The sequence below is a fragment of the Apis mellifera genome, linkage group LG11 (assembly GCF_003254395.2).
Source record: "Apis mellifera strain DH4 linkage group LG11, Amel_HAv3.1, whole genome shotgun sequence".
Lineage (NCBI taxonomy): Eukaryota > Metazoa > Arthropoda > Insecta > Hymenoptera > Apidae > Apis > Apis mellifera.
The window spans coordinates 193906-209386 of NC_037648.1; the positions used below are offsets into that span (position 1 = coordinate 193906).

A 15481-nucleotide genomic window follows, 5' to 3' on the forward strand; every position below is an offset into this window, starting at 1 on the left:
CAGCAGGCGAACGTCCCGAGCCAAGGAAAGGGGGAATTATCGAGCGGGTCCAAGTCGAACGAGGAGGAGGAAGTTTTAAGGGAATTCGTGGCCTCGGAGATGTTCGCTTCTTCCTTCCCGCTCCGATCTTCCCTGGATACGGACGAGGAGAGTGCGTCGGAATCGGGTAAGAGGACGGAGGTGTTGACGGGGAGGAGAGACGCGAGATACTTGGTTCCGCACTTGGACAAAACGACGAAACCCAAGCAGATATACGTGACGAAGGTGCTGAACGCTCCGTTCACGGCCACTCTGGTCGCTCAAAATTGTCTGCCCGACATCGGCGTGCCATTGTGCGTGAGCGACAACGAGAAGGACGCGGCGGAGGAAGCTTCGAAATCGATGCAATCTTCCCTCAGCATCTCGGTGATTGGAAAGAAGGGGGAAGGGGCGACGAATTCGTTTTCCGTTAAATCCGTGGCAGGATCGTCGTCGGGGCGAGCGGACGTCGAGAATCCCGATTCTGGCCAGGCATCGTCCACGAGTCTCGGCCTGGATTATACCACCACGCAGGCTCCTGATTCGCCGCGTATCGCGCCCTCCAACCTCCAACCCGAGACTCGAAGCAACGTTTCTAATTTCGAGACACGGACCGATGACCAATTCGCACCGACGGAGTTGATTTTGGAATCGTCGAAGGAGGGAGTCGTGGAAGAGTCGAGTGTAACGACTAATATGCCGTAACGTTCCGAAAGAAACCGAAATCATGTTGAAATCAGATCGACGAATTGATGATCGCGATTTTTTCCCCGAGAAAGGAACAGAAAATATCGGTAAATTTGAAAATGTAGTAGAGATTAAGCGTAGTTTTAAAAGTTTAACAAGAATTTTATAATGTATTTGGAATTTTTGGGAAATTTTATTATATATTTTACTTCCCCTGGAATGCGAAATAAAAGTTTGAATTTATTTTGATCTACGAATTTTTATTTTTATTTTCCTTTTCATTACAAAGAATACACAAGTTTGTTCCAGGTTGTTACTTGGAAAATTGGAAAATTTTATGATTCGAGGATGAATAAGGATAATATCCAAAGATCGAGCATAAACGGTTTATATAGATTGTACAGAGATACGCAAATTTCTCGTGCATCTCGTGCATAGTTAAGTTAATATTCTATGCTAATCCTAATAATCCTATTCGATTAAATAATCGACTTATCAAAACTACGCAAAATTCTTCCGTTACATTACGTGATCGAGATCGTAGGTAACGTAGCGAAATCTTACTTACCATTCATCGTTCTCTCTTAAAAAATGATAAGATAAAGTAAAGATACGCGAATAAAGATGTATATCCATTCAAGTCTTCTTCGACAACTTTGAACTCTTCTTCAAAATAATTTTATAAGATCTTGAAAATCTATCCAATTTAATCGCTATATTTATACGAACGTATAATTTTATCAATTGCATCAACGCGATCTTTCATCCTAAATGTGTCGAGCGTTCAAAGACTTACGTACTATTTCTAGAGTTGACCAAACCAAAGTTATTGGATAGTCGAGAACGAAAATCTTGAGAGAAAAAAAAGAAAGGAAACGCAGTGGAAAATAATTGTTTAATTTTATTCGAGGGAACGAAAAATATATTTTTATTCCTTCCCGCGAAGAAAAGTCACGCGATTCGTCGAAACGTGGCGTCGCGTCGAGTCGGGACGAGTTGTTCCATGCTTGGGCCGAGGGGAAGGGGAAGAAGAGGAAGAGGAAGAAACAAAAAAATGGAGCATCGGTATTCTCGATTCTGGTAACCGGTTTTAACCCTATCCCTTTTCAATTTGACAGCTTGTCTTCGTTGACAAATTTCATTCTAAATTTCAAGCAAGATCGGGGACGAGTTTAGCAGATTCAACGCTGCCACTGTTCACCTCGTTTACCTCTCGATACGTCGCGATAGAGTAGAGCAGACCCTCCTACGATTCGATCTTTCGCGAATTTCGACGCTTTGTCATTTTGGTTAACCAAGTAATAATTTGATAATTGGTAATTAATCCGTAATTGTAACGCGCAGCAAGAGTTTTATATACAGAGTGGACAAAGTGGAGAGCGAAAAAGATGCGAAATATTTTTTTAGGCTTATAAATGTCAAGGACACTTCAAGTACCGATTTATATACCGATAATATAACTTTTCTACAAAAATGACACGTGTGGGAACCGTTTAAGGTGAAAATGAACGAAAGTTTCTGTTATGCTGATCAATTTTTGCTTAAATAAATAACGAATTATTACGTTTAAATAACACTTATAATTACATCGAACTCATCTGGACGACATTTACATTCGCTTGGATAAATTAAAAAAAAAAAAAACCTACAATTATAAATTAAATGATCCGTTATAAATTCTTGAAATGTCCTCCATCCAAAAAAGAAAAAGAAAGAGAAATTAAATTCGTACTCGTTCCTTAATCCGGGAGGGAGATAGTTTCCAATTTTCATAACCTGTCGTAATTTCTCGCGAAAATCGAAAGCAGCTCCCACGCGAATCCGTCGCGTTCCGAGTGGATCGGGAGCGATGGACGAAACGAGTTATCTGTCAAAATCGGCAGCGGCGATCCTCCACTTCTCTTTCTACGTGAAATTGCGATATTTGAGATTCGCAAACGTTAATTGGCTCGCCGATCGAATTTTAATCGACAATTCGTTTCGCTTTCCCGCGATCGGAATCTCGTCGAAATCGCGATTCGTCGGTCGACGCTCGTTGTTGGTTGCGCGTTGCCGGTAACCTTGTTCTTCTCAACCGTCCGACCGTCGTTTTTCTCGAAATCGGGAAATCGTCGCGCGCAATCATCCCGCTCGTCTTCTTCTCAAGCGATTCTGAGAATTTGTCGGAGTTGTGATAGTTTAGAAGCTCGTTGGAGGATAACTCCGGAGGGGCGACGGGGTTGTAGCGAGGCGGTGTATTGGGAATTTCGGAATTTTCTCCAACATTGAACTTGGAACGATCAGGCGTCGAATTATCGATTCGGTCACGGGATCGATCTTGTACGCTTGCAGAGGTGGAAGCTGGCCGCGATACGATATCGGAAAATTGCTGGCCCGTGCTTGCAGCTGGTCGATCCACCGATTCCCCAACTTTGGAATCATCGAGAATGCGCGAGTGGTTCGGCGACGAGTCGTTCGAGTTGGTCGTAATAACGGCCATCATATTCGGCATCATTTCCTTCTTCGTGGCTGCCTTCATCAGCTCTTGCTTTCTTACCACTTCCTGAACCACGGATCGATCGACGGACGACGACGACGACGACGACGACGACGACGCTTGCTCGATCGGCTGTCCTTCTTTCTGAAACCAGTAAGTTGTCGAATATCGGCATCGAATGATCGAAAGCGGTGTGGCGAAAGTATAGATGAGATCGTGTTTCGAAGGAATTTCGAAGGAATTGATTAAACAGTGAGGCAAGTGGAAGATGAATCGAGTCGATTACTTACGAATTCCGTCTGTGGCGAGACATGATTCTGCAACCGCATCATCATACGCTGCCATTCGCGATAATTGAATTTCGGGAACACGAGCGGTGGCTTTGTCACTCCCTTCACGACGAAGGGGCGGAATTTCTGCACATCCACGATCTTGTCCAAGGAAATCCCCTCGCAGGAAGGCATCGAGAAGGGTATCCTGTCGAACGATTCGACCATTACGACCATTTTCTTGTTTAATTCCGTTCGAAACGCACGCAAGGGTAATTTGATCTCTAATCTCTATCGTTAAATAAAAAACGCGGCAACGTTTGACAAACGATTTATATTATTCAATCTTAAATAATATAATCTCGTCAAGTATAATAAATTCGTTATTCGAAGTTGAATGTACCTGAAATGTACCGAAATATTTTTCAGAAATATTACTTTTCCTCTATTTCTCTCGAGCGGTCTAAAGAATATAATAAATAAATATCGATCGAATAGAGAAATGCACAAGTCTTACTTTGACGGTAAACAACCCTCAATGGTGTACACTATGACGTCCGTCGTGGATACATGGACGTTTCTCGTCGAGCGTCGCCCGCTATTTTTACCAAAATTATCTTGATCGCTCGACGAATCCTCCTCCGCCAACTTCAACATTCTAAACGAAATTCAAACAAAATTTTTTCACATATTGTATATAAATACTTATAGCTCTTATATTATCTCTATCTCGCTGCATAATAATAAATTTTACGATATCATTTGAAAAAATAGTATATCACTTTTGGACGAGCATCCAAATAATTATTAAGAGCGGGAGAGAAAAATAAAAAAAGTTAAAAAACGATCGAAGAAAATGAATCTTTTTCGATTCATTATTTTTTTTTTTTTAATTAATCATTCCATTACACGACGGTGAATATTTGCACGAAAGGAAGGAGAGAAAAAACAAATAAGGGAAGAATTTTGATATCGAAGTAACACTCACAATTCCTCGTCGCAAATGGGCAGATCCGGATCTAGGAAGAGGCATTCGTAGATCGGGGAGGACGTCGATCGCAGTTCGGACAAACTGTTTCTCTTGGAGGAATTTTCGTTGGTGCCGCGTGGTGGGGGGAGGGATTGACTCGTCAAGTGCATCAGGATGTGAAGCACAAAGACCGCCGCGAAATTGTTCCTCATTGTTCCCATTGTCCGTGAAAAAGTCTCCTTGCGTCTGCGGAAAGTTCTGCAACGTGGGTGATCACTCTTAATAACGTTACGATATTGCTGGCAGAGAATTTTCCTCCGTACGTATACGAGCCTCTCTTGTTAACTCTATTTGTGTCTGCGGTCTTCCCTCCCAAAAATCCTCGATTCTTTCCTCTTCTTTTTCTTTTTCTTTTTTTTTTTATACAATCATTGATTCATTGTTCCTTTCATCTTTCAGAATTTTTTGCCAATTTTTCCACAAAGATGATCCTCGATTCGATTAATGGATTTTTTCCATTGATTCCTTCTTTCTGCGAGGACAAAAAGATCATGGATGATGGATTCGATGTATCCCTCGATAGAAGAGATACTCGAAAATAAAATATTTTCAAATAATATTAATCGGGTATGAAAAGGCATGGTAGAGAGGTATAATGAGAAATGGAAATCCATTTTTGGAGGAGTTTTGGGGGGGAAAGAATGGACACACGATTGCGTAACGCGTGGAAACGGCGGTTTCGGATGGTTTATTAATTAAACGCCGCGAGCGATTAAACGGGGCGCGAGTGGCGTTTGAACAAATGCGGACTAGTAGACGATACGCTAATGCAACGACACCGAGCCGCTAATAGCTGGTTAACAATGATAATTCGCCCGTTATCGCGGTCAAAGTGGCACGGCACGGATACACGGTAGGGAAATGGGTGGGAAGAGCAAATCGGCGACGAGTAATGTTGACCCTCTTGAAACATTGAACACGGGTTAAATTCGACCGGTTGCGCCCGTCGTCGTTGAGAAAGACAAACGCGCTCGATACCGGGAATCGTCCGGGTCGATCGTTTCGCGCGTTATTCCGTTAAGCAATTGCCAATCAGGGATCGTAAATTTTCGTGAATCTATCTAAACGAAATGTATCTATGTTTCTCTCTTTCGCGTCAAACAATTGGAACAGGGATAAAAATAGATTCGAGAAATCCTTTCTTTCTTCCGTCCCTTCGTGACGCGATGATAAGACACGCGTATCGACGCGATTCGGACGAGATTCGATCGCTCCTTGAATATCGACGGAGAGGAGAAATCCGAACGATTTATGGGAGTGGGAGAATGAAAGAGACGAATGGAGGAAGAGGCGGGAAAGCGTTGTCCGCCGATATCGAACGTGAAAATAATTTACGTTACGCGAGGAGAAAGTCCGACACGTGATCTGGGAAACACGCCGCGACGGTGTCGTTATCACGCTGCCCAGTTGTGGATGACATAATGATTCTGTTTACCAGCCAATCGAGCGGAACAATCCTCCGTTTCCGATTGTGACAGGCAGCTCGTCGAGTGGGATTCGTGTCGCTTCTCTCCCTCTTAGATCGAACAACATAGGGGAGGGAAAAAAAGAAAGAAAAAGTGGAAACGTTACGTACTCTTTTCGCGGATAAATCAAATTGGAAGGATAAAACGAAACGATTTTTCGAAAAGTTCGAAACGAATGGAGTGGCGTTGTATCGGTGCCAGTACGTCGCGAGGAATTAATTCGTTCGGTCTGCAGATCCGTCTACGAACCGTATCTTTCGATCAGCTACGCGAACGATTATCTCGAAACGAGAGATCAAAGATCAGAAAAGAGCAGAAGAGAGGTCAACAGCTGGTGTCTGCCCCGTTTCGTTCGAAATTCCATTTTTCACCCCGCTTCTCTCCTTCCGTTTCCCGTTTCCCGTTCGTCGTCTCGTCGATCGAGATCCAGATGTAAAAATTCCCCGTCTCCCTTCCTCTAACTCTATCCACGATACGATATTATTCCGGAATAATAAGCCAGTGTTTACGCGCGGTCGGCGCGCGACCAACGACTCGAGGAGGAAGCGTCGCGACCGTGATAAAAATGAGAGCCTCTCGTATCGCGGCGATAGGCTTTCAATGCAACTTGTTATCGGACGCACAAGGCTTGAACTTGTAAATCGCGATCGTCGCGGTCTGGATCGTTGATCCGGAGTGCTAGCTGTAGCAGCATCCCGCCGTCGGATTTCGAAGAAAGGCGATTTCAAAAGTAAGATAGATAAGATTAACGAAACACAGGAGGATCGTTGTTGGCGAATCCTTATCGATTTATCGATTTATCTTGGACTCGATGAATTCCGTGGAAAAATCCGATTTCTGGAAATCCGCTCTCTACTCGGCAAATTATTCTGGCGAAGGGATTTTTCGTTGGTTTTTCGTTGGAGACGAATCGATTCGAATATAATTCGATATTATTATTGGCGTTTCTCTCCTTAAATGCATTCTCCCTCGTCGCGGCTGTTTACCACCACGGAGGAGTGGTGGAATCGTCGTGGTTTAATCGCCCTTCATTCCTCCCTCGACGACGACGACGACAACTCCGTATGTCAACTCCGTTGCGAACGGTAACGCGAACCTGATTTCACCCGCAGGAAACGTTGCGCTCCTCCCCCTTCCCTCCCCCGACGGATTGCCGCACGTCACCTTACATCATTCCCATCGTGTCGTCGTAATAATGCCATTACACCGCGATATCGGCCGTACTCCGTTAGACGATCGATTATTCTAATTGCGTTAATAACCGTGGACAACCACGGTTTATTGGCAGCTACGAGGGACGGGAGAGGCAGCTTCCACGATCTCGATTCTAATCCGTTTCGATCCATCCTTTTCTTCTTCTTTTCTTTTTTCACGAGTAGCGAATAGAACGACGTATAGAAGAAGACTTGGACTTGGACTTCGAAATTCAAGAATTACGAAGAAGAAACGCGTGGATGAATGATCGTATCCGGGTTTGATAATTTTTGATAGTTTTTTTTTTTCGTATTACGATATTACGTATAGGATAGAGGAAACGTGGTGTAACGTAATAAGATAAAAGACACTCGTCGATCGTGGTGTTGGAAAAATCGAGGTCCTGACGCGATAATACGAAAGGAGGAGAGAAACGGTGAATGCAATAGCGGGGACGAGGAAAGAGCGGGAAGAGGTGTTAGGATGACGGGAGCGCGATAAAAACGCGGCGACCGAGACGTTGGATGGTCGGAGCGAGCGAGGAAAGGAGAAAGAAAGAAGGAACGGGTTATCGCCATGGTGTACTATTTATACGCGCGTCCACGAATCATTAAAAATACGTCGCGACGCGATGCAATTTATATCCGACGACCATTCGAGCAATAAACAATTAGCGAGAAATCGACTACGCGCGATAAATCGGTACTCTCGAATCTTTCCTTACGACCGACGATTTTGTAATCTTTTTTTTCTCCCCCCTTTTCTTTTTCTTCTTCTTCTTTTTTTTCAATTTCGAAACTTTCTTTCAGCTCGTCGGAATAGAGATACGGGCGCTTTTTCTCGCGCGTCCAAACGCGAGGCTCTTATCGAGTACTTTGCAAAAGACGATTCGACGTATGTAAGTTGTCAATTTTTTTTTTCTTTCTCTTTGAAAAGGAATATATCGTGCGTGTATAAGAACAAAGTCGTATACGATTTCTAACGATTCCGAGAAATATAACGCCTTGATCTAAAAAGTACTCGGCCCACGAAAGAAACTCGTTACGCTAATGTCTTTCTACTTTTTTCCCAAGTGATAGGAAACGAAAGACGAAAGGAAGAGTAGGGAAGGAGACGAAACGAAACGAAACGAAAGGAAGAATAAATTACGAGCTGATTGAACGCGAAAGGCGGGCAAGCGTTGTGAAGAAAATTTTCAAATTGCTGTTGGTCTCACGCTGAATGAAAAGTAAATTGGATCAGCGTCCCTCCCGACCCAGGTTAGCTACCACCGCCACTTAATAGAAATGCAGCGTGGAGGAGGTTAAGGAACACGAACTTTTCCACGAGTTTCTTATCGAGCACATTTTTTAATCGGGCCTCGTGTGCGGCATTCTGTGCCGAGCTTGTCAGTTTGGGGTCAGAAAAATATTCCCAGCTTGTCGTAAACCGTTACCGAGCATCGTGAGCCAATTTTTCTCCCTTCTCTAGTTCCCGCGACTTTCTTCGCCACTTTTCACGAACATCCATCTTTTTCTTTCTTTTTTTCTTTTATACCTGCGTTAATTTACAAAAATTTCTTCCATCTTTTGCCCTCGATTTTATCCTCATCACCCGCATTTAATATCGGAAACGGTATCAATTTCTATTCTATTCTAGAAATTGAACAGTGAAAGCTTTTCCAACCTGCTTATGACTTTTTATCGTACAAATATACTTGTATTAATTTTCGAACGATCATCGTGAAAAAATACTACTTCTTCTTCTTCTTACCCAAATAAACTCATCCAAATAAGGAAGGGAAAAAGAATCTTGCTGAAGATGCGTTTCACGATTGATCGAGCTCACTGTGCACACCGACGTTGTTCCGCCACGAGTCGAGTACACGTCCGGAATTTCGAAACGAGTCACCGCCGATCACTCGAAACTTGCACCACGATATCACGGTGGCCCGACATTCGACGATCGTTTTTTGAAAAGGTGAAAGAAGTTTTGGAAGCGATCTCGGACGCGTGGAGATTCGAAGGAGAGAGGAAACGTCCACGCTGACGTTGAGCGTACTACTACCGCGGTTCCACTCGCGATATGCCGGTCGAAAGAGATTAGAACAGCTGGTTCCCAGGTCCCTACCACGAGATATCTCTCGCTATACCTAACTGTACACGCTTGATTCGCGAAAAAAAACGCTGAATTTTTGCCCGCTGTGATTAATCATCGTTCGTCGATGATTTATCACGTGGATTTTTATTTTCTTCTCTACGATTAGACGTGCACCGATGGTATTAAAAGTATTATCGTATTTGGATCGTAATCTAAACCGTATTGAATCGTATATTTTAATCACGATATAAATGTTAATTATCGCATTTATATTTTAATTATCATCATCATTATTATTATTTTATCAATAATAATCGTGAACGTAGTAAACGAAAAATTCGAATTATTATTCCAGGAAGAGGGAAAATTTATATATAAAATATTTCAATTATTTAACTATTTTATACAGAGCGTATATTTTTAATCGAATATCTTGCGCTCCTTTCGATGAGCTCTTAAAACCTCTTGCATCATTTATTTTAACATTCTAAATCGTATTTAATATATAAACGAAGAAACGCGTTATACAACATTGCTTTCCGATAAGAAAGATGGTTGCAAAAGAAGCATGTTAAATTGTTAGAATTATTTGGAGAAGAATACGATATTAATAGTAATAATGGGGAGGGAAATGTTGTTGTAAGAAGAGAAAGGCAATTGGATCTTTTTTACATCGAATTTTTATCGGTTTAAAGTTCAATAGGAAATGCGTGTACGTTTGATCGATGAAATTAAACGAAACATCGATAAAATTATATCATTTTTTTCATTAATCGTGGATGATTAATAAATGAATAGTCGACGAAATTGGTGTCAAGCTCGATTTGAAAAAAACAACCTGTACAATCACGACCGAGAGAGAATAAATTTTTACAACATTGTATCGAAATATATAAATAAACGGGAAATAAAAAAAGAAAAAACAAGAATAACAGAGAAAAAAAGCGCTACACGAGTTGTTGTTTCTTATCGTATCGATGACCCGAAGGTCGATTCAGCCATCCACCATTGATTTAATCTGAGGTCAAGAGACAGCGCGAGTGCTCGAGTGTAATCGAAGATGGTTATTTTTTCGAGATAAATACTGCACGAACCGACCGATAATGACTTTCAACGAGCAGGTAAAATTCAAATAGCAAATTAAATTAATAATTATGATTGCTCTTTGGAATTTATTTACAAAAAAAAAAAGTAAAAGTTGCAGACGCGTCTCGAGTATCGTGTCTCTTCTTTTTCCATCCAAATCTTGTCCTCGAATTTTTATAAATATAAATATAAATTCATTTTTAACATTATCGTCCAAAGAATGTTCAATTACGTGTCGAATAAATATATGTATTTTGTTCTTTTTCTAAAAATTCAAATATAACTTGCTTATTTATTTACACGTACGTGATAATAATTGCGTCCACGTATGGATGCAAATCGATGTATTCGCGCGTGAAGCTCAGCCACGCGAGCAGAAAACGCGAGATTAATCCGAGAAGTAAAATGTTATAAGGATATACGAATATTTAAACGAGTTCGAACAAAAGACGGGAGATATAATTTGAAGATGATCCGCCAAATGTGAATGCTCCCAATTCTGGAGGCGCAACAAGGGTTTTTCAGGGAAATATTTACAAACTAAAAATATTTTTCAAACACGTGCACCGATCGTAACACGTTATTCGAATCATTCACCAAGACATTTTTGCAAACGTTATTTCTAATTAATTTATCTTATCGCGTTTAATTCATAACACAAATTAAACATTAATCATATATAATACACACTCGTAACGCTCATTGAGTAATCGTTCTCTATTTCGTCGCGCTTATGTGCCGATTCCCCCGTTCGTTTTAATATTACATTAAATTGGAAACTTTCCAGGGAAACGTTTGTCCGAGACAAACGAAACTATCTTTTCCCTGCTGCATCGCGCCTTTCTTTTCTTATTCCTCACGGCTTTGAAGCTGACTTTTTACTCGTAATTACTCGTTCTTGAATTATTCTTCTGGAATAAGTTCTAGAAGAACTTTTCTAAACTTGACAATTACTTTCTACTTCGAGAAAAGGACGAAAAAAAAGTGCGATTAAGAAAACACTTTTGAATAATTTGGATATTTTCGATATTTTATTTTAATTTCCTTTATGATGATACAATATAATTTCGCGTATAGAAAAGAATATTCTTTTGCACAAGAACATGATCGTTGCGTGATATAAATTTAAATGCCGAAAAAAAAAAAGAAAGAAAAAAAAATTGTGAAATTTTGGAAAGACGTTTTCACGATAATTTTATACGAGAATTATTCGCTTGATAATGTAGCTCGCGTGGCATAATGAGAGAGCTCGGTGGATAAAATTATAATAATAATAAAATAAATTATTATCGAGCAACGTTATATTCCAAATGTTGAATATTCCGATTATTTCGAAACTGAGAACATTACAATGTATATCAGAATCGTTCGCTCTATTTAATTGTAGGTCACTTTCGATGACGAGAGAGAGAGTGAAATCTCTTCGTGAAAAAAAATTCATTTATGATTCGAATAACTGGCCCCGATAATAAATAATCGACGTCCAGGTATCCTCGAAATGATTTTCGAAACATGGGACGGTAAATTCGTTTTAAAACGAGTCCTCCGTGATGAAAGTCACCGCGAAATACTACCACCACGTAGTGACCGGTCAATAAATATAATCCAGAAATCGCATTACCAACGTTAATCCGGATAATTAGTTCAATATCAACTCGGCCCATCGACCAAACTCCACCCTCGAGCTGACATTCTCTTTTTCGTCGTATTACCAGTTCAAAACGTTACGATTTTCGTTTTTTTACCAAGCGTTAATTTTTATCCTTTTTTTTTCTTATGTGAAAACTTTATTTTTCATTCACGTGTAAATCCTTATTTCGAATAATCCTTCCCGATTGTTGCATTCTGTTTCCTTCTTCGACTTGTTTCGGCGCCTCGCGTTCGTTACGCGATCAATTTTCGATCGATCGTTTGACACGTGAATTTCGTTGAATATAAACCGAGTGACGTTGAGTTGCTTCGAACCGTTTCGCGAATTTTCCATGTATTCGCGATAATAGAGGGAAGGTGTTTTGTTATTGAAAATGGCGCAGTGGGGATTGAATAAATTGTTCAAGTATTGAATTACTATATTTTCCAAGTTTAAAGGAAAATCGACGATCTAAATTTATTAAAAGATTGTAAAAAGAGAGGGAAAGAAACTGAGAAAAGAATAAAAGAAATTTCGGAAAATCAAATTTTTTCTTGTCTCGATTTTCGCTTCAAGTTGTTATTCCACTTTCGTAAACGTTTGTGAAAGAAAAGATTCTTATTCTTGAAAAATATCAGAATGTAAACATTTCTTGGGCTAAGCATACGAAAAATAAATAAAGGATCTTGGCAGATTTAATAAAGAAGGAAGAAAAAGAACAATACGTGTATTCTTCGACGATGATCGTAAATGCGAAAATAGGAAAGAGAACGAGAAAACGATTCGTCCGAATGCGTTTCTCTATTACTCCAGCTTTTATGGGACGTTTTGAATAAAGCTTCTCTTTTTATTAGTCGCACCGCATGTTTCTCTTCCCCGTTTCCGTTTAACACTTTTTCCTTCTCTTTCCTTTTTCTTTTCCATTTTTCCCCACTCTATTTACTCCTTTTTCTTCTCACTTTTCTTCAATTCTCTCGTACTCCCTCCTTCTTTTTCCCCTTTTCTTTTCCTTTGTTATTTATCCCGTATCTCATACGATGCTAGTCTCTCGAGTCTCTAATCTTATTTTCTTTCCATTTTTACCGCGTCTCTTTTTTTTCCCCCTCTGCCTTATTTATCTCGTTTTTTTATTTACATCCCCGTCCCATTTCCCCATCTATAAAACGAATGTAATTTACAATTTACAATTTCCACTTTTCTTATTTTCATATGCCCATCTTCCAATCCATTCGTCTCATTTCTTTTCCTCGCCATTCCTTCCTTTATAAAATTCGAATCATTCGAAGATCGTAACAATTTCAAATTGCAAATACAAGATATCACGTATTTTGTATAGACTCATCGATGTTGTTTAATTGCTCGATAAATTTTAATATATATAAAGTAATTTCAATTCGAAAAAAAAAAAAATAAAAAGAAACAACGTATCGAAGAAGCAAAATGGAAAGCGTTTCGTGCGCTCAATTAACTAAACCTTGGACACTGCGACCCTGGCATCGTACCAAACACACGAGTCCCTGCACAACGTATACATCCGCGTCAAGTTATCCGGATTATCAAGGAACGGTCGTAACCCCCTTTTCGGGAGAGAGAGAGGGTTGGGGGTCGCGCGAAGGGCTGTTGGTTGGTCCTCGTTTCGCGCGCCACGGCCAACGAGGACCAACGAGGCCGCCATTAATAGCGCAATAATGCCGCACCAGCTAAGCCTTACGGTCTAAAAAGAAACGAAGTCGGTGTCTGGCTTGGCCTGCAGTCAAATGGCACTCGCGCACAATTCCCGCGGACTTTATTTCGCTCTGATCTCTGTGTTTCGAGCAACCTTCCTTCGTCCGTGTCGCAACCAGAGAGGAAACTCACCCGCCTCCCCATCTAGTTCTGGGCCACGGTTAAAAATGCATCGTTCATGCCCTGGCAAATCTTTTTTTTTTTTCCCCTCTCCTCTTGTAATAAGATTATTGCTCGGGGTTACTTCGAAATGGGATAGGATTGTACGCGATTAGATACTCAAGTTTTAAAAAATTCAGTCAAAATTCAACTTCAAATTTTCTTCTTCTGCAAAGTGAAATAAATCTTGGATGCAAATGTAAGAGTATTTTTGGAATCAATCGTTGCAAGTGGAGAAAAAAATCGGAGAAGCTCATAGATCATAATAAATCAGCGAAAAATCTATCTGGGAACTATCTTCATTTTGATTTTTTTTATTCCTATTTTAATTTTTCGTTTATTTAGCAACCGCGCTTAGAAATTTTTTTCTTCGAAATTAAAACGAAAATTCGTTGAAGGCGTATATCGCGAGTGTGGTCGTGTAGATAAAAAGATTAAAAATTTACGAATGCACGGCGACCGTCCGTTTCATTTGAAAAATCTATCTATTTAAGAATGTCATGCAAGAGGTTATTATTCATCGCGATTGGCGAGTCGGAACGAGCGAAAAAGCTCGTCGGGACGGAAGAGTTGAAAATACCGACGATCAACCTATTCAACCTCGCGTTTTTATTCGCTCACAATAATCGTTTACGTTTTTCGCAATTGCAGAAGCTTGAAGCCGGCCGATAAAATAAAATTTTTGCTCGTAAGATTAACATATTAACGAGCCGCGTGAAATTAAATTTCCACCTTAGTTTTATTCCTAGTTTTATTCATTCGTCTCCTCGGTGGCCAGCCGAGGAGAATCTTGAACTCGAGAAACTTTTGTCGTAGTTTTTCCATTCGCGTATAAAGGTATAAAAACGATAGAAGAAGAAAAAGGAAGAAAAGTGGCGGAGAAACTCGCTTCTTTTCCAACATTGAGTCGCCTTGTAAAGAAAAAAAAAAGCGACGAATAAAAGAAGCATCAGAGCGCAGAAGCCGCACTCTTGGATAATAATCTTCGAATGAGCGCAAACGATTTGTGCGTCGATAATCGTTAAAAGCGTTACGTATCTTTTATTACGTTGTGCACATTTTTCTTTGTATAAGGTTTCGTTATTCGATCTATAGAATATTCTGTATAGATGAAATATCGATTACAATCTCGTTGTAACATGTCATCGTATAAAGTAACGATAATTATCTTTGAGCGAAAATTAAAAAATCGTGCAACGCTATTTAAAGTTTACTCGTCCACGATATTTTACAACATTTTTGGTAGAAAACGCATCTTACATATTTGATTAATTTCGCGAGATCGATATGCGCGCGAATTTTTTCGCGCGGTGCATCACGAGAATGTCCCTGGCGGCGCTGATTTTCCCGAAAGAAATAATTTATCCGCATCAAATCGTGCAGAAGGAACGATTTATTCGTCCCGCGGCACGGACTTTCCGCGTTGGAGAAATATTATATCGCTTATCGTATCCTGACTATATTTCCATTTCGTAGTATATCAGTACAGGTGACACGACACCGTGTCCCTTATATCATTTCCCGCGTTTCTTCCAACCACGGGACAAGAACGCTCTTCAACACTTTGCGTCATTTTAGATTAATTAGAATACGTGAGTCATCGAATCTCGCGTTTAAATGCGTGCTACTCTTTTTTTATCTGCTTCTCGTGGCTATATCGAG

General features: G+C 40.4%; 1 protein-coding gene across 2 annotated transcripts; it reads right to left on the reverse strand.

Moving 5' to 3' along the window:
• Nucleotides 1–944: 944 nt before the first annotated feature.
• On the reverse strand, nt 945–9274 carry LOC100577537. 2 transcript variants are annotated; one of them, XM_006557415.3, is made up of 5 exons: nt 8893–9274; nt 4439–4952; nt 3968–4108; nt 3472–3658; nt 945–3325 (listed from the first exon to the last, which is right to left on the reverse strand). In XM_006557415.3, exons 2-5 carry the CDS (start codon nt 4639–4641, stop codon nt 2669–2671), a joined length of 1188 nt encoding a protein of 395 aa, XP_006557478.1. In that variant the 5' UTR covers nt 4642–4952; nt 8893–9274; the 3' UTR covers nt 945–2668. The 2 variants fall into 2 exon arrangements, with proteins under 2 accessions (XP_006557478.1, XP_006557479.1); XM_006557416.3 differs by lacking the exon at nt 8893–9274 and adding an exon at nt 5916–6054.
• Nucleotides 9275–15481: the final 6207 nt, after the last annotated feature.

Coding starts and splice junctions, on each gene's coding strand:
- LOC100577537 (XM_006557415.3), bottom strand. CDS start 4,641: ATGGGAACAATGAGGAACAATTTCGCGGCGGTCTTTGTGCTTCACATC. Junction 4,109..4,438: donor CCCATTTGCGACGAGGAATT/GTGAGTGTTACT, acceptor AATTTCGTTTAG/AATGTTGAAGTTGGCGGAGG. Junction 3,326..3,471: donor TCTCGCCACAGACGGAATTC/GTAAGTAATCGA, acceptor TACTGGTTTCAG/AAAGAAGGACAGCCGATCGA.